Here is a 23402-nt window from a genome sequence, read left to right as displayed (position 1 = left end):
TTGGGGGGTGGTGCTTCTTTCCATTATCCGAAAAGAGTCTCAGTTTCACATTGGCTGCAGATACAGAGGAAGAATTTTGGATGAAAGCTGCTTTTTCGGTTTGAGATAATCACATATTCGTAGACGGCAAAGAAGTGGTAGAAGCCATGTCAACATGGGACTACCAGAAGTTCCAGAATCTTAGCTCTAACATGCCCTCAACTTCCACTACTTAAAATTCATTATTGATGCTGAAAACTTAGATTCTTCACAAATCAGGACTTAGACTAATTTCAGAAAATGATCCATTTTATCTTTTGTGCTTGACTGTTAAAAAAAAAAATCTAAAATGCGTGTGTGGGAGAAAGAAAGGTTCTGTAAATCTGAAATTTTGTTGATAAGTTTTCACACTTAAAGCAGATACAGTCCTTAACTCTGAGCCCAGAGACATTTATGCTTTGTGTGTGGCCTATCCTGAACCTCTTGGAGAGAGACTTTATACAGAGACTAAAATTTTTTTGGAAAATCACGTACGCCATTTGCACAAGGTAAACTATACAGTCATTGATGTACATGTAGATCTTGTTTGTCCTTTTTTGACTTTAGGGAGGGGTTTTGTTTGTTTTGTATGTATGAAGGTATGCAGGTTTTATGAGACAATCACAGATGACTGAGTTCTAGAGACAATGTATATATATTGGATATATGCAACACATCACACAACACAATGTAGACAGATATATAGATATCTGTCTATATGCAACACCAAAGAAAGAACTTCCTTTTTAAGCCAACGATCATGGTTTATATAAAATATTCATTGGCTTGAAAAGTAAGTTATTTCTTTTCTGTTGAATGCTTATAATTAAACAAGTTACAGAAATGTCTTCATTTTCCGAATGTGCTGTAGTTTGTCATTAGCCTTCTGCTACAATGTAAAAGTATCTACTCTAGTGTCTTGGAAACTGATTGTATATACACTACTAAAGAAAACTTGTGAAATATGTGGGAAGTAAAATAACAAAAAATGCCTGGGGGAGAGGAAGTAATGACAAATTATTATGACAAATAACAATACTTGTATACCTATATGCTGTGAATTAACTTCTGTCTCATCAGCTAAGACAGCTAATTTCAACAGAATCATGATTCGTCATGTTGAATATATAGGATGGATGAACAGTGTCTCCTTGTATTTCAGTAAAAAGAGAAGTAGAGTTAAATAAGATGTCCACCTGTCTTTGGTGTCTGTATAGGGAATGAAGAATTGCAAATTCTGGATAGTACTGCTAAATGGCTTGACGCTGTTTTTTGAGCTTAGTTGCCTCTGTATTTGACAAGCGAGGCTGGGTGTCTTAATGGGTAGTTCCACTGGTTGCAGAGAGGATACCTCTGACACTTTGGTAGACTAAATCAGTTCACTAAACTGGCAGACAACTCGGCCAAAAAAGTTCTTCCTCGTTTATGTAGTGAGCTGAATGAGCTCACTGAGGATAATCAGGCAGGTGCCAGCACAGTAGAAGCTGTGGGAAGTAGCGGAAAGCATACATCTGTTTTTTTTTAAATTGGCTATCCACCATTTGTCTTTGAAATAAAGTTGGAAAACCTTCACAAAATTCATACTGCAGAGGAAAGCACTCTCGATTCTGTTTTGTCTGCTAGTTTTCCTCTTTTACATTATTTTTGCATAGGCTTCTTTGCTGCTTGAGCCAGAGTTTAAAATTACATACTCTAGAGAGAATTATAGTTGAATTCCTAGGATCTCATCCTCCTTCACAAATCATACTAATTAGTTTAAATTGTTGAACGTATTCCTTTGAAGTATGAATATGTTTTGAGAAATTCAGAACATCAGCAACTTTTTAGATGATGATTCGCTTAAATTCCGAAAGATTTGGGCCTAGATTTACAGAACTTAAGACGTGTTTTAAGTTTGCACATATCTGCACTTTGTTAAACTTGTTTTGTTCCAGGATTCTTGGTAAGTATAAGGGCTTGTCTAACCAGTAAGGCATACTGATTTTAAGCGGTTATAGTTAGGCAACTCCTCCAGTGTGCATGTGGCTGCATGAATTTAAAATTGATCTGTGTCAGTGAGGCAATAGTTATGCGAGTTATCTCACCAGTATGATGTGAGAATATGAACCGTGCTTATTCAAGCAAGTACTTCTGTAAAGACGAATAGAAAATAATACATTATAGAGGTTGTTCTTTTTAAATGCAAAATAAAGCAACTTCAGGTGTTGTAGCTGACTGACCAAGATTTCATAGTATGAAGATTTGTTTGTTTTCTGGTCACTGCAGCAATGTTATTTTTAGACTGGTTAAAGCTTAGGTGTGGTCTTAATTTTGAATATGTGATTGTCATTCCAAAGTAATAATCCTGTTATAACTTTCTCTGTATGTATGCTATTTTCATACTAATTTTAGCGGTGGGTGTGTGTGTGTCTTCCTTCACAGAGAGTTCTGGAAGCTGAAGAACAAGTACTGGTTATGTATCACAGATACTGGGAAGAGTATAGCAAAGGGGCAGACTATATGGACTGTTTATACAGGTAAGCTTTGCAAATGAGTTGTTAAACTTTTGAAATGATTACAGTGATCTGCCGCTTAAGTCTAAGAATGTTGCTTAAAGAGAGCAATAGCTGAATATGCCCCAGGTCATTTTTGGAGAGAGTATAGTTATGGTAGCAGAACATGAGAAAAAAGGAATAATACTCCAACAGGTTTTTCTGTACACTGCTCCTTACCACTGAAGTAATTATCTAAGATGATTCCTACTATTCTTTCATTACTAATATATTCTACCTCTGTTGTTTCTGATGCTGCACTGCCAAATATGTTGGTGCTAATCAACCCTGCAGTGAAGTAGCTCATAATCCTAGGTGTTCTTCTACAAGGATGGCATTGTACTGAAGTGTCCAGTTGAACCAGCATGGTTTGTTTCAAAGCTTAGCCACAAACCTTGGCAAAAACACAGCTCTCCCTTCTAGAAGAGCCTTTCAGGCAAGGCTATGTGCTCTTTGGGTCCTTTCTTTTAAGGTGAATGTTTGAACTGCAGGGATTGGAGAGGGAGTGAAAATTTCTCCTTATTTCTTTTCTGAGAACTTCAGAAACTGATAGACTATATACAGGCAATCAATTTTACAGGTTTTTTCAGTAGGTTACAGCCAAGTCTATAAATAAAAACACAACTAACCCCTGTTATTTTTGTACTTCTACCATTTCCTGAATTGCGAATGTGTTTCGTTGCTACTAGTGATAGCTTAAGCATATAAAACTCACCCATTCATGAGCTGCTAGAATTCTAACTATATTGAGATGGCTTTGGATTTACTAGGATTCGGTTTTTAATTCCACTCTGACTGTAGGCTGAACATTCTAGTATCCATTATGCATGTGATACCCAGCAGGTAAATATAACTTATGAGGCATTGTTAATATTGTACTTAGTTGATGGTATGATGTGAGGATTTACAAAAGATTTCAAGACCTTTACTATTACATTAGGAGATGCATGTGTGATCTTTTAGAATCTATTAAATTATCACTAGCAGACTGGGAACAAATGTGATGGAGTCCATCCTGGGCTTGCAAACTTGAGTTCCATAATGTGTCACTGACTTAACTGGAGAGTTGATACTGGGGGGGGGGGGAAATCCTATTTAATGTGTATGAATCTCACTGATTCTGCTTTGTGTAACAGTTTTTCTGAGCACTTGAGTGCTCCTGGTCATAAACCAACAAATTAAAATACTTTTCCAGCAGTGTGGATCTGATTTTTTGTTTTATTTTTAAACAAGCTAGGGCGTTTTTTTCCGGACAGTTGTTATGCACACGAACCAACCTGTACATATAGATAAGCTCAGTAGAGTGGTATTCGTATATCAGTGAAGCCAAGTTCTTAAACTCTGAAGTTACTTATTTCATGCCAGCTCTGCCCATTCTAGCTCTTCTTCCTGCTTTGCATATGGTGTTTTGGTCCAGAAGATGTACTTGTTATGTGTTCTGTTGGAAATAATTTTACCTCAAAGTTATATCTTCTTTCTTTGGGTTGAAATTCTGCGTTTTGTCATATACTATCTTTTAAAAGTCTCTAAAGGGTATGAATTTGTGAAAGTATGATTTTTCTCTTCAATAATAAAACATACATTGTAATGGGAGCTAAAAGACCCTCTCACATGAAGGCAAGAAATAATTCAGTGCTTGACTAGTAGAGTCATGATGACTTTCATGCATTGGAAACATTTCATTAAGTATTACATCACTTTTTTGTTTTTTGAGCGAATGTTTTGGGTCAAAGTACTTCTGAAGACTGTAAGAAGATATTCTGGTTTTTATAAAGCAGTTGGAGTTCTTTTCTTACTTGCACGCCTGCTTTCAAAAAAGTACCATAAATTAGTTGACTGTTGTATCCCAGGATCTAATTTGTATAATTCTTCCAGCAATGAAAACTGATTAATCTTTACAGCTAGTCATCTTAATGTTATTTTTAAATAGATTCCTTCAAAAATTAAATAGGCTCGCATCTCTGTTTCTTAAACCTTCTACCCTGATAGGTAATATTTGAAATACCACTAAAATGTGAGACGCTTTACTTCTGAGCAAAATTTATAAAATGTGAGACCAATCATGTGACTGGCAAAGCAGTCAAATGTTTTCTTTCTTTGGTGTTGATTTTGGTTTGGTTTTTTTTTTTCACCCACCCCCCTGGGTGTATTTTGCTAGGAAAACAAATTTGGATTCAGTTTGAAAACTAAAATCCCATACGTGCTTGACTAAACCAAGGTGATCAAACTGATGGAATAAGGAACACTTGATATTAAAGAAACTTCTTCAGTTGTTTTTGTTAGTTCTGATGGTAAACATAATAGATAAAACCAAGGCTGGACATTGGGGCTTATCAGCGTCTTGGTGCTGTAACTGTTTCCGTAGGTAATTGTACTTGTAAAAAACCTGTTTTGTGTACCTTTATTGCAAGTAACCGGAGGATTTTCTTATCTAGCAAATTGAAATTAATTTAAGTGAATTTTTTTTTAAACAACTGAAGTTTTAAAATCTGCTCATAACAACATCCTGAAAACTAAACACACATAATGCAGCTTTTGCTTTGTTCTGTTTTGTCTTTTTTAAACACTGTTAATAATACTAGCATATTAATGTATAGCAATTTTTAGTTCTTTAGCCTAATCTTAGTTCTCTTTCTTTTTGTACTTTTATGTGAGACATCTTCCTTCCCTTTCAGGATTAAACTTCAGCCAGTTTTGTAATGATAGGAGTAATTTGTATTCTGATTCTAAGCATATCATCACAGTAACCTGTAACACAATTCAAACTGATACCAGTTCCAGTCCTGTGCTCATTTTTTAAGCATTAAGAAGCTGCTGCTCTTAATCTTGCTTACTAATTATGTAACTTAATAAATATGTGGAAGATTTAAACAAACAAGAAGTGCCATCAACATTTGAAACCTAACATTAATGATATTTTTCTATTGAAACTTCTGAAATTTCTGAAAGTAATTTCCTCAGCACTTGGTCAGGTTTATTCCTGTATACTGTTTTGCTAGACTCGAGTGCTGTTTTAGGGATCAGTATAGCAGTCTGACTATGTGTGTAGAAGAGGGGCAGGGGGAAGGGGAAAAAAAAAAAAAAAGAGAAGAGTGGTTACTCAAAAGTTTCTTCTTTATCTTTAGAGAGCTTTCAGAGGAGGAAAAAAAAATCTGAATAGAGGGCATCTACCCTTTTTCCTTGAAAAAGTATGGTACTTCTAGAAATGTATATAATCACATGTGTTGTTTTGTGGTATCATATCATGCATGGACAAAGACTTAAAGGAGGTAAATTCTTTTGGGTTTATCATGGAGAACATAAGAAAACAACTGGGAGCTGACTTGAGACAGGAACACTCTTAGGTTTATTACATTCAAGCTAAATTTCACAATGTCTGTTTTGCCAACACTAATATTTGTTTCTTATCCAGGAGTACATAATTCAAACTACTAAAACCAAATAAAACATTAAAAGAAAAAAAATACATCTAATCCTTCTGACAAGGCTTTGCAAAGTCTGTCCCCCCAAGGACGCTGTGGGCTATTAAGATGTGGAAACATTGCTTTGGGAATGTGGTCACTGGGTCTAGAATAGTAATCTGGTTAGAGTATTGTCCTTGGTTGATCTAAAAGTACCAAATACATGAAAGTTGCCAGGTAATCTGTCCCAATGATTAGCTACCCTTCTAATTGATGAATTAGTTTTTGCAGGTTTGGTTTGTTTTTTTTTTCTAAATTCCTTGTAGAAGAACTTATCCTTTTATTTTGCTGAATTACCAAGTCCTTTATATCTGAAAAAATTTGCCCACAAAAATATTCACGTACCAGACATTTTCCTGATATTGTTAATTTAGATGGAACACTGTCTTTCAGTATTCCACTGTAAAGTAGGCATTTGTTTTGAATAAGTCTTGTAACACATCTAAATTCCAAACTTTTAAACTTCTTTCTGGAGTGGAAGCTTGGTGGGTGTGTTTTGAGATTTGGGTACCAAAAGGTATATTGCTTTGCTAATACCATGAAAGGAAACAAACCTAAATTTTCTCATCTTGTTTGCCATTTTCCTCATCAGATAGTAAAGTGTAAGCCTGCACAGGTGCACTCTCAAGTAATTGGGCCTGAGCTGTGTGATCAGGTATTTCAAATTTTCACCTGCAAGTTTTATCTCAATAGTAGCAAGAGTCTGTGGGTAATTTCTGGTATTATCAATTCATGCCCAATCCTTGTCTCCACAGTAAGTTACAGATGAACCTTATGGATTGTTTTCTGAAAGTAAGAAATACAGATGAAGTATTTGAAGTAGTTATTCAAGGTGAAAAATGGTTTATGACTTCAGTGGAGAAGTTGATTTGAGATTATACTGTTTGCACGTCCTTTGCAGTTATTTGCTTGTGCTTGGTTCTGGAAGTTGATGGTAAAAGTAGGTGAAGGGGAGAGGAAATGTGGGCAAATTTGGTTTTAGTTTTGAGGCAGAGTGTGGTGACGGTCTTGCCACGAGCGGTTCTGCCTGCCCACTTCTTGCCACCCCCTTTTTGCTTGAATCAGGTGGGTTTTTGCAGGGGTACCTGATCTAGGTTAAACTTATTTATTTACTTGTGGCTACATTAGTTTTAAGATGCATCAGTTGCCTAATCTGGATTTGTTGAGAAGGCATGTACTGATGGAAGAGAGAAGGTGTGAATGAGGAGAGCATAGGGCTTTCGTTTTTAGCAAGCTTAACAGGAAAAAGCAGAATGGAAGCTGCTGGCTTTGTTCACATGGGGATGGGGGGCAGGAAATATCATCAAGGAGCATGCCTGCTTAAGGCTTATGTTCCAACTATTCTGGATGTCCACACAAGTTTTATATGAAATGGTGGGCCTGTAACCTTCTACACAGACGCATTTACAATTTATGGTGGTTATTGATGGTAGCAGAGCAGTTTACAGTACTCTATAAGACTCTGGAGTCTGAAAGTAGGTTAGACCACTGTATTCCAGTTTGTCACCACTGCTCTATCACAAGTCTTCATTCTTTGTACTCTGTGGTGTCCTAAATCCTTTCAAGTTCACAGGTTTCCATAGTGTTTTTCTCCTTTTCTTCTTTGCTTGTCATTTGCCTTCCTGCCCAAAGTGTTCAGACATCACTAGTCTGGTGCAGCCTTTGAAGCCTGAATCTCTTAAAGCGCTTCAGTAATCTGGCTGTCTACGGTGTCTGAACTGGGCATCTCAAAACTGCTAGCTGGATGGGAATTTAAAAAAAAAAATTCTCAGTTACTTCATTTAAGCACTAACATAACAAATATTATAAGTGTAGTTATGAAAGATACTAGAAATTGTTTCCCAGTTATCTGGGAAGGAGAAGGAGAATGGTTCAGTTTAAAAATGTTATTGTATTTCTTTTAAGGGAATACTGAGAATTAAGAGGGACGTTTTATCAGGTCTTGTGCAGAAACCATTTTCTGTTCTTTATAAAAACTATGCATACAATAGTAAATACTCAATACTAATATAAAAACAAGCATAACATTTTTTCTTTATAACTGTTGATTAAAATAATTTCTGCAAATTCTTCTCTTATCTTTAAAATTTGTAATACAGCTGTTTGCTAGTTACCATGACCTGAGTAAGGGATCATAACTTACAAAAATTGGCCCTGTAAAAACTGACACTATTTTTGTGTTTTAGTCTGCGAGAAATGCAAAATAATAAACAGTACAGGTAGAAGAAAATACATTTTACTTAAAAATATCTGATACTCAGGAACATTTTTGTATCATTAAAAGTAAATAAATTACTGTCACTCTAATACTAGTCAACTGCTCAGAATTTAGCAGTTATTTTGCGTATACATATATGAGTAATATGGCACTGTACATTGAAAGGTTGGATTCCTACACAGGTATATTGCACAGCAAGAAAATGCTGACGGTGCTATATCAGGCTACTGTTTGGTATCTCAATTACTAACACCGTACTGTTTTAGTATGATGTAAGGTCTTTTAAATTGAAGTCATTTGTATTTTAAGAATTTCTTACAGATAGCAATGACATTCGTTAAAAGGTGTTATCTTTTGTGATGTGGAAGACATTCCACAATTCCAAATTTATAAAAAAAAAAAAAAGCTTAATTTTTGCCTGTTTTGATTAGAATATCTTTATTTCTATAGGTACCTCAACACACAGTTTATTAAGAAGAACAAATTGACTGAAGCTGATCTTCAGTATGGTTATGGAGGAGTGGATATGAATGAACCATTGATGGAAATAGGAGAGGTAGGTATCTCTGAAAGTGGGAGTGGATATAAACTGTACTCAGAAGTGCTACAAGTTCAGCTTTGTCCTTTTAAATTTTTACTTTTCTGTGTCACAGAATCTGAACAGTTAAATACAGTAGGAGATGTAAGCACTGAACCCTTTGTAAAATGAGATTAGAGTTTTGATGTAGAAAAATATAGTGGCCTAGGGAAAAAAAATAAGCAAATTTGAAAACTATTGGAGAACTTAGTTTAAAATGTGATAATAGATACCACTTTTTGAAAAAAAACTTTGGTTTATTAAGTGACACTACTATCTAGAAAGTATTTTGAAGAAGTAGTACTTTTGTTTTTGGAAACCCTTGAAATACTACTTTTAGGCTTCTATTTCTTGATGTCACAAAGTGTAACAGCTTGTTTGAGATTAGTCTTCTGTGATACTGTACATCTTATTTTCTAATACAAGCTGTTCTGTACTTCTATTGTAGCAACTCGGATAGAGATTTTGAAAGAAAAAGTAGACATTCTGTGCACAGAAGTATCATGTAGGGAGGGCTTATCTTTAAAAAAAAAAAGTAATTTGGGGCAAACACACAGGTGTCGACAGAGTTACTAGTGTAAATTGGAGAGGCTGAGAGTAATTTTGAAATACCTATAAAATGAAAAAAATTGTCAGCAGCAGGACTACGTTCTGAGATACCATCCTGTGCACTTCAGCTATGCAGAAGTGAACTATACATTGTTTCTGTGACTTCATGGCTACTGTTACCATGAAATATAAGAAAGTAAAATGAAAAGACAATTTTACAGTAAAAAAAAATTCTTTCAAATTTTTCAAAACAAGGTGTTTCAGTATGTCTTTAAGAAGACTTTGAAAAACACCTTTTCAGTCTGAATCAGAACAAAACCACAATCCTGAATACGAATGAATAGAAACTTTTCTCTTGAATGCTTGTCTGTGTATCTGTTTGCTTTGTGTCTGTATGTATGCACATTGCTAACTGGAGAATTCATTTTATTCTGTCATCTGTAGTGGTGTATTGTTTTTTTCCTTTCCTCACTACATTTGCCCTTTTCTTTAAAAGGGAAGGAAACACTTTTTCTCTTTTGTTTTGGAGAGCTAGAGAAAACACTTTTCTTTTTTCTTAATGTCAGAACTTGACCTGTCAGTGGTTACTGTTCTAGCTCTTTGATTTCATTGTTTTAAGTAGGAGATCTCTGCTGCCTTCAGTTATGAGTAAGGAGAGATTGTAATGCATGAAGAAGCATCTTCTGTGCTTCTGACCCAGCTACCCAGCTGATGAAGACGGCACTGCCAGTTGAAATTGCTCATCCTCTGACAGGTTGGGGGTGGGCTGAAAAAAACACCAGAAACATGATATACTTTAAGTCAAGGCAATTCAGGAAAGGAAATTCTTCTTTTGTCTACCTGTGCTGTCTCCAAGGCTTCCTAATCAGTGGCATCTGTAAAGGCTTATCAGAGCTTGGAAGTGCATATCGCTGCACTGTTTGTGTATCTTCAAAGTGGCATAAATGTTATTCCTTATTTCCTCAGACTGAGATTTAGCTGAGTCTGTTCCCACAATTGTTGGAGCTAGTCCTTAGCTCTGTGAATGACTGTTAGTTCAGCAGCTTTGGGGGCTGGGAATAGGTCTGGGCTTGTTCTTGGGGCTGGGTGATGCTGATGTATTAATGAATTCTCCCCCTGTTTCAGTGTGCTACTCCATTCTGAGGTATCACCCAAAGGATGGTAGTGGCAAGTTTTGTCCATGGCTTTCTGCCCTAGGATATGTTTGCCAAAGAAGAACAAACAGCAGACCCGATAATTCAGCTTTTTTTGAGTATTCCATTTTTCTCATGTTTATGGAATCATAAGTGGGGTGGAAGGACAATGACGCACACTTTTTTCCAAGCTTCCCAGCAGTTGTTCCTAGGATGGTACATCCCTAGCTTATCATTTGGACAGGTTATGGGGAGGGTCAAGATTCCTAGACTGTAGCTGGCAGCCTTTGTTTTTTTATTAAGATGTTTGGATGATGATGTCTGGAATTCTACCAATGAGTTTTTCCTTATCTCACTCCCGAAGACTCCTTCCATTTCTCTTTACTGTACTCTGTAGTAGTGGGAGGTAAATTTTGGATCTTGAGGCAGTAAAGTTAACCTCTGTTCATTACTGGTGTAGGATGAGGTTTATGGCAGTTACTCCTTTGCCCTGAAAAGGAATGGAGACTCGAGTCCTACACTCAAGTAGTTGAATGCATTAAATTGCAGCACTGTTTTTGGTGAATTCATTGCCCCAGAAATAAAAGTAGTTCACATTTCTTGACCTACAAGGCACTTGCCAAGTTTATAAAGTCTTTGTTTTGAAAGCATTTTCTCTTCCGTTGTGGTTCCTGTTTAGGATTCTATCTTTTATTCTTTGGATTGCACTAAGGGCTTTGACAAAAGTCTTTATTTCAGTTGTTTATTGCTTTAGAACGGAAGGAATCATCATCGATCCCTTTTTAGATGACTGAGATGATCTGTTCTTTATCTACCCAAGAGCAAACATGCTTATTTTATGTATAGTTCTCTTCAATCTCAGCATGAAGTTACAGAAATAATGCCCAGTATTTGTAGAAGCAGAACCGTACTCTCTATGTACTGAAGTTTCTGTCTCAGCATCACTCCTGTGTGCTGATGAAACTATGGGAGCTTTTCAGTAATCTTAAACAAGTACATGCTTGCTTAGTTCTTCTGGGGTGTGTAACAGTATGTACATACAAGAGACCAGAGGTGCGTATGTGATGTGTACGGGCATGGCTTCAAACAGTTTATCATCCCAGTAAGTGTTCCAGACATTCAGTAATTGTTGTACTAGGAAAAATACAGGATGAGATCAGTTGATGAAAGTAATCTGCCAGTGCTTGCAAGAGCTTATTTTTTTTTCTGTCCATATGTTATGAATGCATGGTGAAGGATACTACTTTTCTGAGTTGAGCTCCTATCACTAATTTCAGACTTCTGAGTTTTCAATGACTCTGTGGGAGCCCTGAGCTAGAAGGTAGTTAAGATGTGCCTTCTGTTTTTTTTTCTCCCTCATGGGGCAACAGATTCTGGAAAATGGAGGGAACTGCCATGTTCTGTATTGTCAGTCCAGATGGAGAAGTAAGATCAGTCCCTCTCTTCAAGGAGAAAAAGGTCTCTTGAACTAATACATCAAATTGCTGGATTGACCTGTCTGTAGTGTACTTGACAAGAAAATTCCAACAGGCAACTTGAAGCTGTTTCAGATTGGTAGATCATATGTGAGAGGGACCATGTTAGAGACATTTCAGAGACCACATTGCAGAATAGAGTCACCTGAGGTCATCCCCTTCACCTCATAGTCACAAAATGTGTCAGTCCTTTTTTTTTTTTTTTTTTCTTTTCCCTCCAGAACTAGCTTCTTTCAGCATTCTCTGCTAGATGAGTTCCTGATGTCTTAGGGAAACTGTTTTCCTCTAACTGTTCTACTACTACTCTCCACAAGGCAAGACAATGAAAACCACTCCTAGGACAACTTTGATTTCAAAACGTTATCTGTCTTTTCATTTATAAGCAAATCTTTACCTCTTCTTTGAACCTGCTTATGATGCAGTTGGGTCAGCTTTACCTCCCAGACTTCTGTACCCTGTATTACAGCATAGGTGCTGGATAGCTGTGACAGAGCAAGTTCATTGGTCTGCTCTTTAAAAGGAAGATTTATTTCACAAAGTGGATCAGATCGGATACCTAGTCCATAGCTGGATGCTAGATACTTTAAGTTAAGGCATACCTGATCAAAATTTTAATTTTTACAGCTGAGGACCTGTTAGTTGTGTCAAAGCTTTCTTAGCAGCAATATTCCCTCCGTCCTCACTGATTTTGGGCATTTCATTTTTTCCCAGTCTACTACTCACTGGTAGGTGTTTTTAGACGTCTCAAATGTGTGTGGGTATTCCCCTCATATTAGAGATCACATTATCCCCTTTGGGCTTTAAATCTGATTATGACTTACGTGTAAAAACTCCTTTGAATGCTTGCAGTTGCGTTTTTAAAAATGGTATGTTTTGGGAGCAATTGCTTCACCCACAAGAGCTGGAGATATTTGAGTTCATTTGACTGATCCTTCTAAAAATATATTACGAATAGGGTGACCTACCCCTAATATGAAGATGATTTGAATTCCGTTTAAGTCAGATATTAGCTCGCCAGTGACTTTGCTTACACTATATGCATCTTAGTTTGGAGATGCTCTCTGTGTGTTGGATATAAGGGTTCTGTATCTTTGAGACTGGCCTCTGACAAATCGGCCAAGAGACATTCCCTTCTGTCAGCTGAGGCTTATTTTGCTATCATTTTTAGAAATACCAGTGTCTGTACACATTCAAACACTTCAGGTAGAAAGGCATGTTACTTACCTATTACTGTGCAGATGTTTTGTTTATGTGTACACTCAAAACTTGCCCTCATAACCAACTTGCTTAGGGTCCTTATATGCATTTGAGAATCCTTGATAGAGTGGAACCAAGGAATAAATCAGTCCTATTAGATGTGTAGGAAGCATGCAGACTGCAAAGCATGCATTCAGACACTGCCTGACTAGAAATTCTATGTCTGACGCTGCTAGTATGCAGATCTGTGTGATCTTCATCTGAATGCAATCAGATGTTCTAGAAGAAAAATGATAAAATAGTATATTAATATACTTACAAATGGCAGGGGCAGAGGGGGCAAACAAAAGAATTTAAAAAGGAGAAAGAAGAGGGTATCTAACAATTTAATTGTTAAAGTCCTGAATGGGGAATTGCATCATCTTTGGTTTGGGGTTTTTTTTGTTTGGTTGGTTGGTTTTTTGTATTTTTTATTGATGTAAACTTGTGTTGTGTCCTGACAGCTAGCTCTTGATATGTGGAGAAAATTAATGATTGAGCCACTGCAGGCCATCCTTATTCGGATGCTCCTCCGAGAAATAAAAAAGTGAGTGCTTGATTATTTTTTGCTTTTACACAATGTGGGGGTATTGCACTTTTTTACTTTGAAAAGTGTGGGGACTTTGACCAAATTCTTTTATGTTTTTTTTGAAGGTAGCTTCTTACCTGATAATGATGTTCTATGAGCTTTTCTAATTGTAGCTACATATTTGTGGTTTGCATGTGTAGAAAAAGATTCTGAAAAGAAAATCGTTAATTCACTCTAAGTCAAGGGTAGTGATCTCTTCTGTTTCAGCAACCCTTCTTATCAATGGGATTGGGGAGAGTAATTAGGATAATTCTCCAGGTCCCATAGGATGCCTTTCGCCTTTTTCTCCACCTGATGCTGACTGCTTATGGCTTCTGTGCTGTCAGTAAACATAGGGACCAGGACTTATGCAAGGATTTGCTGAAGCCATGCAAAGCAACATAGGTTTTCCGGGACACAAAACAATTCTTTCTTATCTGCCAGGAGGACTAAGCTTCTGGGTTTCTGTTGTTCAGATGAGTGACTTAACTTTCTTGGTGCTTTACTTGAATGAAATGGAAATAATTGTTTTTATGCACTTTGAGGGAATTTATTATTTCTGAATATCTTTGTTACTTTTAAACAAAGACCCTGGTAGTTACAGGACTTGGGGCTTCTTAAGTTTTGATTCAAAAACCTTCATACTATTTAACTCCTAAAGGATCTTTTTTTTTCATGAATAAACAGAAATTTTGAAATACACTGCAGACCTTGTGTGTAGTTGTAAGTTCCATCAGTTTCTACACTTTTACTACAGTATAGGGTAGCTCTGAAGTTGCCTAATAACTGGGGGTTTTTTAAGTGATTGCGTGCCTGATTCAGGTGGCCAGGCTAGTGTAGCTAAACTGAAAGTGTGAGGTAATTTGGCTGATTGAGGTGCCTTGGACATGCACTTGGTCAGCCAAAAAGCTGTATTTATAAGGCATTAAAAAACTGATTTTTATATCATAATTTTATTTTTCCTTCCTGAATTAAATTTTGGATGACTAAGTAACTGATGTGATGTCCCTCTCAGATGGTATTTCTGAAGCCAGGAAGTATTTATTTGTTTTCAGTTGTTGAACCATGCTTCCTTTGTAACCTGTGCCAATACTGCTTTATCCGTATGTTTACTATAACAATTTATTTTTACTAAATGAAGATTCCCTAATTAATGGTGAAAAAAATTCTGCTTTGTTACATTGAGCACAGTGACATTGAAGACTCGTTTTAGTCAATCTATATATTTCACTGGGGGGGTGGGAGTGGAAATCTGTGTTAAAACCTTTTTCAACAGACATCTGATGCCTCTTAAAAGTAATGGTATGTATTTACCTTGAGGCTGACTGCAGACCTCGCAAGGATATTTAGATCAAGACTGTCACTGGCTCTGTGGGGTGTTAGATCTTGAGACTGTAACAAGTTGATGTTATTTGTTATTAAACCATTTGGAAAGTTTTAAATAAAACTTGAGTCATTGTCTCTAATGGTTGGGTCTGTATTTTTTTTCCCCTCCGTTGTTAAGGATTCTTCTGTGTGATCTCAAAGAAATTAATTCAGCTCTGTTTCTCAAAATATACATCTAACAATTCGTATTAAGTTTGTTCTAGCCACTTTGTGATCTGCCTATCATGTAATGAACTATATAAGAGAGAACTTAATATAGATGTTCTTCCTGGTATCATGAAATGCAGGGCTTGCACATCTTTCCTGGCATCATGAAATGTAGGGCTTGCATCTATGGGTGTTCTGAGGATGGCCTTTGCATGTAACTATAGGCTTGTTGCTGTTCTTTGCTATGATTCCAGTGGTCAATACAGTTTGTAAGAGGCAATTTTAAAGACTTTGCTGCAAATGTCTGTTAAATGTCTTTTAGCATTGAGTTCAGCAATTCAGGGTTTAAACAATGTCTTTGAAGAAATGGATATCATAAGTTACATCTATCAGAGGTGCAAGAATATGCATGGAAAGTTTATTGCCTAAAAAATTTAATAAAATTACTAATACATGTGTATACTTAGAAACCTCTCGATTAGATGCCTCCTTAAGTGTAGTACTTAAGAGTGTGCGTGGTTCAATTTATTAAAATGTTTTACAGAAAACTTAAAATTTAAATAGATGGGACAGTTGAGCTTCTTATAACCAGAAGATTTTGCATAGTATACAACGATATGCAGACTACAAACCAACATTGTAGTCAACTGGTTACATATAAAAGTATGTTTATTACTGTACTGGAAAAGGTAGGGGGAGCAGAGCCACAAATTTTGCTTTCAGGTTTCATTTTATCAATGTATTTAACTGGAATTTTAAAAAGGCTTCTGGCTAAAATCTTGAGCGCATCTACTTTTTTGGAAGCTATGAATTTGTGCAATACACTATACATCAAAATTAACAATAAGCTTTTTTGGCACATGAAAAATAAATAAATACAAGTAGTGACTTGTGGTTCAGCTGAAGAAGATGGCTAAACTGATCTAAGAGTTTGCTGTTGCCAAAAAGGAGCAGGCTGTGCTCTACTACCTTTCTTGTGCTGAATTTGGTGCTCACCTAGTCCCTTAGTGAACCAACTCAACCGCTAATACAACAGACAGTCATCTTGGCTAATATTTCTCCAGATTGACATGATGAGTCAGTTCAGCAAAGAATTAGATGAGTGCCAAAGCAATGCAAGAGAGAGAGAGGCCTGTGACTGAGCAAAAGGGAGCAGCATTAGCCCCCTTGAACAGCAGAAAATTGTTAAATCACTTAAGCCTGTCTTGTCTGACTGCAGTCCTCTTAATACAGAGTTCTGAATATAACACACTTTCTTCCCCCTCCCTCTAGCCCAAGCACTCCTCCTACAAGGCAAGCTGAGTATCAACTTACGCATTTTTGTTTCAACACAACAGGAAGCCGACAAGATCTCGAATTGTGAGAAAATTCATCTATGAAATTCTTAAACAGAAATAATTTGGAAATTATTCAGATGCTATCTCAAATGACAGTGTGATTAGTACAGACTAACCAGGAGAGGCTTCTCTACTAAAGATAACTAACACTTTCTAACTAACTGAACCTATTCCTGTCTAAGCTGATACGTTGTTTATACCATTTGTTTGAAAGGAAAGCTATTGGAAGTTAATAACTTTTTAAAAAGTGTTCGAAACAGGCTCTTCTAGTTCACAGTGAATTCTGTAGTTAATTGGTCTCGATAGGCCATTGGTCTGACACAGCAGAGCACTTCTTTTGAATGATGGAATCTTCTTTTAATGAATACAGTATTTATTATTGTACCTTAAAGTATGTTCTATGGGGCTATAGTAGTACACTGTATGATACATGTTAAACTTCCACTGTTAGCTTTAGTCTTAAGATAGGAACAAGATGGAATTAATATAAAACAGCACAATGTCCTTGAGCTTGTGTTTTGTAGTTTTCTCAATTTCTTTTGAAAAAAGAAACTCAGTGGCAGCAGTATTAGTGGAACTTGTGTTTCTAGTGCTTTATCTTTTTGTCCAGAATCCCCGCCAAACATCATTATTCCCTTCTATCCTCCCAAGATGTCCTGTGACATCCCTGCTTCAAACTGTGCGGCAGCTGCTCTGTAGCTGTGTGCATCCATATTGCTTGCCTTCTGCTGCCAAGAAGGAAAGTGTGCACTTAATAGACTTCCACCTTGGTGGGGTCACCAATTTCTCTCATTTTAGTTTGGCAGATACTCTTATTACTACAACTTTCATGAAAATCATCCTTGAAATTTCTGTAACTTCTGAAACTTCTGTCAAATTTTGTTGAAACTAGCCATTTGCGTTACAAATTCTTTGGAGCAGAGTGCCATTCGTGTAAATAAAAACGTGAAGATGCTGCCAAAGTGGAAAGAATGATACTTTTGTGACATATGCTATTTATCTTGGAAATAGTGTAGCTTTTCAGATAGGTTCATGATGAAGTTCACAACACAGTTCTGTCAGTAAATTTTGTGACAACTTTGCTGTAAATGTATAATACTCACCCACTGAGGAAACCTGTGTTAAACTACTAAAAATTCTGCAAGTGTGGGAGAAAAAAATGGGGAGTGTGGGCATCTGTTAAAAAAAAAAAAAAAAAAAAATGCTTACATGATGCTGGCGGTTGTTCCAAACTTGTCATTTGATTGACAACTGCATCCTCACTACCTCTGTATTCAGAAGTGGATTTAAATTCTTTCTCTTTGTTGTGTACTGCCAGCTACCCAAAAGGCAGGCAAGGCTGGTTCCATGTTGCATTCCTTTTCGTCTATCACCTTCATGCCATCTGGCCTCTACTTCAAAAGCCTGTCTCCTCCCTTGCAGCTCTTCCATGGAGCATCTGCCTCCTGTACTTTTACAGCTTTTTCCTAATGATACATTGACCTTTGAGTCCCCTGGGCCTGACCTTTGCTGCCCCCTCTCCTCCCACATCTGTGTGGGCTAAGGTCTGTGAAGTGGCCTGTGAACTGAGCAGAGGGGAGCTGGGTCTTCATCTGTTATTACAGTAATGCTTCTTGTGTTTATGTCACCAGTATCTTTCCAGGTCCAGAACCCTGCATGCTAGAGGTGGACTGGACTGTCTCTTGACAGAGCCCTGCTTTGTAATATGCTTAACTTTTAGTTATGTAGCTTCCTGCACTCCATGACATGGTGCTGTGTTCACACGCTGCATGCATCCTGCAGCTTACCATGGTCCTGGGCTCCTCCAGGGTGGAGTTGGGTCCAGGCCCGGTCTGGTGTTACACTTCTTCCCTTCTGTGACGTGCTGCTGCCTCTGCCATCATATAACCAGACCCAGCAGAGGGATGTTGGCAAGAAAGCAGGGTGTGATTACATGTACCCAAACCCAAATTTATTCCATTGGTTCAGCTACCAGAACCAGAAGAAACCTTCCTGTCCCCCACGGGGAAAAAAAAATCAGACTGTCCCTGCTAGAGCAGTTACCCATTAGGTCGGCTCATTTGTAACTGGTGACCAAGCTGCATAAACCATACAGTGGCGGCTCATAATCTGTTAGAGAGCTAGTTCTTTCTGCCCATCATGAGCTTAAGTTTTCAGATCTTAGGACACAGTAGTATTTAAAAGCAATACACATAATTAATAGTGTGAACATATGAATACAGTCTGGTATATGTAATACGGTGATCGCTGGTGTGGCTGTCCTAGTAAACCTCCCTAGCTCATGGGCATCCTCTGGAGTTTTTATCAATTCCAAACCAAAATGAATGAAATTAGCAAAATTATTTCTCCCCCATTCCCCTCAGCCTAGATGTGTATATGGTAATGTCTGGGTTTGAAGTATTTTTGCTGGCTTTACTTTTTTTTTTCCTTTTAATTTTTTTTAAATCACTTATGTAAATGACTCTCCTATACCAACATAAGTTTCTAACAGAGAACTCATTTTGTCTTTTCAGTGCAGTCTGGGTAAAGTAAAAGTTCTTACTCTATATACATGTATATATGTGTACATATGTATTTAAAAAAGGAAAACCTTTGAAATTACAACTGCTGATGCTTAAGTGTAAATATACTTTTATAAATCATATTTTAGTCCTATTTAACACCTTTGGAGTTAAGGAATATTTTTTATTTCTTTGTAAGGTGTATGTGAAAGGTAGTCTTTTTTTTAGAACAGTTCATGTTTTAAGAAAGTCTCTGCTGCTCTGAGTGTGGGTCTATTATTTCCAGTCTTTGCAAAGGAGTGAACATTAATGTTTTTAGCATGCAAAACACTTTTTAAAATTACTTTTTTTTTTCAACTGAACATGACAAAATATTTTCTTCACTTGAACTTGCTCATTTGAAGCTAAGAACTTGACTGGAAAACATAAGGTTTTCCTTTTCCAATGTATGATTAAAAATTGTGATGATATGCCAAGTATGTTATTTGTCCCACTTGACATCTACATGTTGAGTAGTATATATTCAGACAAGAAAATAGCATGCCTTTTGGTGTGATGTTGGCAAAAATTATTATTTTTGGCAGGGGCAGGAGTGTGAAGGTAGTCTGCTTGATAAAGGCTACAGGTACAAGATGGAACTTATTGTAATTTTTAAAGTACTTGCTTAGGGTATGTAATTTGGAATACTTATATCCTTAGCAAACACTTGGAAATTTCATGACCTGCAAATGCTTTTGAATAGTTTATGAATTGTTATCTCAACAATTTAAATGTATAGGAGAGAAAGAAGAGTGCGTTTTTATTTTAAGATTAATCTTCTTCAATTTGTCCAATCTAAGCAGAGGAATTTACTGGAAAATGTTTTCATCCAATATTATTTCATTCAACTATCAGATGAGTTACACTAGATACCTACATTCTGATGAATGTTTGCTTTGCCTGTTTCAGTGATCGCTGTGGAGAAGACCCAAACCAGAAAGTAATCCATGGGGTTATTAACTCCTTTGTTCATGTTGAACAGTATAAGAAAAAATTCCCCCTAAAGGTAGATACACATTGCTGATTTATGTTTTTAATTCTGAATGTTAATCTAGTATATGTATTATTTGTCCTTTAAAAAAAATTCTCCCTTTTAGTTTTATCAGGAAATTTTTGAGTGTCCTTTTCTGAATGAAACAGGGGAGTATTATAAACAAGAAGCTTCAAATTTATTGCAAGAGTCAAATTGCTCACAGTACATGGAGAAGGTAAGAGATTCTTCTGTACGCATGCAATAACTAAAATGTAATATTATCAATTTACTGATAATTTTAATACACGTTTTCCTGTACCATTCCCATAGTTGTTCTTTGTTGTATGCTTTCGTGCAGTTTAAACTATGCTTTTTGGTGGCATGGTTAATCTGAATATAAACTACAAACCTTGCCTATGGATGGACTGTCAGCTTCAAAATATTTCATAATAAATGATAAATCAATCACATGGAAAAATAATAAAAAAAAAAAAGGACAAAACCCAAAAGACATATTGGGTTAATCAGTATTGCTTCCTCACTTCCTTATTTTCCTTTTGTTTGTAATAGTATAAGATGAGAGTTTTAGCAATATAATGGTTAGAGAAGACTATATGGTAGAGTTGTTACAGAGCATTGTTAAAAATGACATATTCTGAGGTGGATTTTCTTTTGTTTTGCTTTGTGGTGTATGAAGTCAGGTTGTGGTTAAATTACTGGTAATTCTTATATCTTGATGGAGAAAGCAAAGATTAATATAAGACTAGGAATCAGTCCTTGGTGCTATACTGTCCACACTAACAAGATAGAAGAGTTGAGGAGAAGGCTGTGAGATTGCTTTTAACCATAAGGAGCATAAGCTGATGGTTGCACACCTAAGGTGTAATTCAGGGACAGGCTAAGACTTCAATTAAACCAAAAGAAATGCAGATTCATTTTGTCTATCGTTAGCAGTCTGCAGCTGCACTACTCTCCCTGGGCTCCCCTCATATTCACTGGATATAAGTACTTTTATGTCAGTATTCATATAACTTTATGATAATGCCTAAGAAAGAGAGTTTTTATTAATAGCTCAGATGTACTCCTATACCTTTTGAGCAGATGTTTACGTACAAGCAGATGGGTTTGGAACAGTAAAGTGATTCTTATAGTCATATAATTAGGTATTGCGGTAAAACTTTCTCAGAAGGAATAAGAAGTGTGGTAGGAGAAATTGGGGAAGACTGTTCACAAAGTTGAAGGGAAGAAGAAATTTTGAGAAGAGAACTACTGAGTCCTATTAGACATCTAGTAGTGACTGAGCCTAGTCAGTACTCAGAGTAGAAGATTGTATATTAATTCAGCAACAGCCTGATTCAAAAGAGCAAATTTAATTTTTCAGCATCCCGGACAAGTTCTTTTTTAACTTTGTTACTTACTTGTGTCTCTCATTCTACATACATGTACTGTTGTATATTCATGGTTCTATATTGGTTATTACTATTTCATCAGCTCTCAGTTTAAAAACTTGTCTGTAGGTTTTAGGTAGATTAAAAGATGAAGAAATGCGGTGTCGGAAATACTTGCATCCCAGCTCATATGGCAAAGTGATTCATGAATGCCAACAGAGAATGGTAGCTGATCACTTGCAGTTTCTACATGCAGAATGTCACAATATTATCAGACAAGAGAAAAGAAGTGGTAAGTCTCAATGGTCACAAAAAGCGTGAAGTGATTTTTGTTTTACTCATTTAGCATTGCAACTTACTATCTTTATTCAATGACCTTCTGTGCCCTTAAGCATTTTCAACTAATGTATGTTACTGATCTAGAAAGCCCAATTAAACCCTGAATGACATTTTTCTTTTACCATGTAATTCATTTTCATTCTTCCAAATATATAGTCAAAACCTTCTTTTTACTGTTAACAACCCTTCTTTTGGCCAATACTCTTTCTCTTTCCTTGTCTTAGTCGGCTTAAAAACACACTGAAGTCCTGTGTCCTGTAGAATTGATCATATTTTATGCTTGTGTTTTCATTTGTAAACCAATGGCTCTGTCTTTACAGATTTCTTCATCATCATTTGACAGGTCAGGATTATAAAAATATTTTGGCTTCTTTTCATAGCCACTTTTTATTGTCCTGAATCTTTTGTGACCTCTCTTCCCAAATCCTTTTTACAGAAGCAGATGCTCTTATAGTTATATTCCCTGCCTGACTAAAGAAATTATGCTTCCTGATGACTACATGCCTCTTACCCTTGAAAGAATGCTTATTCTTGCATGGAAGATGGTATCTATTATGTGAAACAAATTACTTTTCACAGTGAAACTTAAATTGTATCTCATAATAGTGTTCAGTTTCCAGAGAGTTTTGCAAATTTGATCAGAGCTTGTATCCTTTTTTTGGGGGGGGGGGGGGGGGGGTGGAAAATCATAAAAATAGCAGTTACTTATTTACAGTTTTTCTAACCTGAGAAAAATTTCAAGCCACCACTGGAGGAAAACAAAAAGTCAAGAAGATATCTAAACTGATTTTAGTCAGCTGCTGCTAAGAGAGATTTAGGGAGGCCAAGGATTAAAATAAACTGACACAATACTTTTCCCTACTAGCCCACCTCTCCTCTTGGAGTCTCTCCTAAATAAGCAGTATTGGAAGAGTGAGGTAGTCACAATGGCAGTACTGAGTAAATACTGATATTAGCCCTACTCTTTCCTTTTTTTCTTTTGTCAGTGATCCAGTGTATGTTAAAATTTTTTTTCAAAACAGTTGGTCTTGTTTCAGTCTTTGAAAAGTTCTGTGTGAAATTATGATACTATATTAAGTGTTGATTTTTAGTGTTTCTAAGCATATTCTATAAAAATGTATCTCTGTTACAGACATGGCAAATATGTATACTCTACTTCGTGCTGTGTCAAGTGGTTTACCTCATATGATTCAGGAACTACAAAACCATATCCATGATGAGGGCCTTAGAGCAACCAGCAATCTTTCTCAGGAAAATGTGAGTTTCCTCAGGCAGCTGAAATTACCTATTTGATTAACATTCCTGATGAAATGTTTATCCTTTTCTTTTTAGTCTATTCTGTTTTTTTAATTTTGTCTATATGAAATTGGTTTGAAACATTATGGATAAATTGTAACTTCTAATCAGCACGCTTAGCTGTGCAACACATATATATCCTGAGAGTTGATTGTTGTGATCTAACCAGAAACGACTACAGCTAGATATTTCTCATTGTTGTTTGTTTAATGCTGTCATGGCAAGTAGGT

The 23402-nt window shown here is 36.4% G+C and overlaps 1 protein-coding gene across 5 annotated transcripts in view; it reads left to right on the top strand.

Moving 5' to 3' along the window:
• Nucleotides 1-23402, top strand: part of CUL2 (cullin 2) — a 52455-nt gene that overhangs the window by 9321 nt on the left and 19732 nt on the right. For 4 of the 5 annotated variants that reach the window (XM_050890649.1, XM_050890648.1, XM_050890650.1 and 1 more), the window contains exons 3-11: nt 425-527; nt 2440-2534; nt 8679-8784; nt 13663-13745; nt 16572-16658; nt 20086-20182; nt 20274-20384; nt 21667-21829; nt 23009-23133. In XM_050890649.1, the coding sequence (XP_050746606.1) occupies nt 425-527; nt 2440-2534; nt 8679-8784; nt 13663-13745; nt 16572-16658; nt 20086-20182; nt 20274-20384; nt 21667-21829; nt 23009-23133 (970 nt within the window). The remainder of the gene's footprint in view (nt 1-424; nt 528-2439; nt 2535-8678; nt 8785-13662; nt 13746-16571; nt 16659-20085; nt 20183-20273; nt 20385-21666; nt 21830-23008; nt 23134-23402) is intronic. The other variant, XM_050890651.1, reaches the window with a different exon arrangement.

This window comes from Gymnogyps californianus, chromosome 2 (assembly GCF_018139145.2).
Source record: "Gymnogyps californianus isolate 813 chromosome 2, ASM1813914v2, whole genome shotgun sequence".
Classification (NCBI taxonomy): Eukaryota; Metazoa; Chordata; class Aves; order Accipitriformes; family Cathartidae; genus Gymnogyps; species Gymnogyps californianus.
This window is presented reverse-complemented; position numbering and strand designations above follow the sequence as displayed.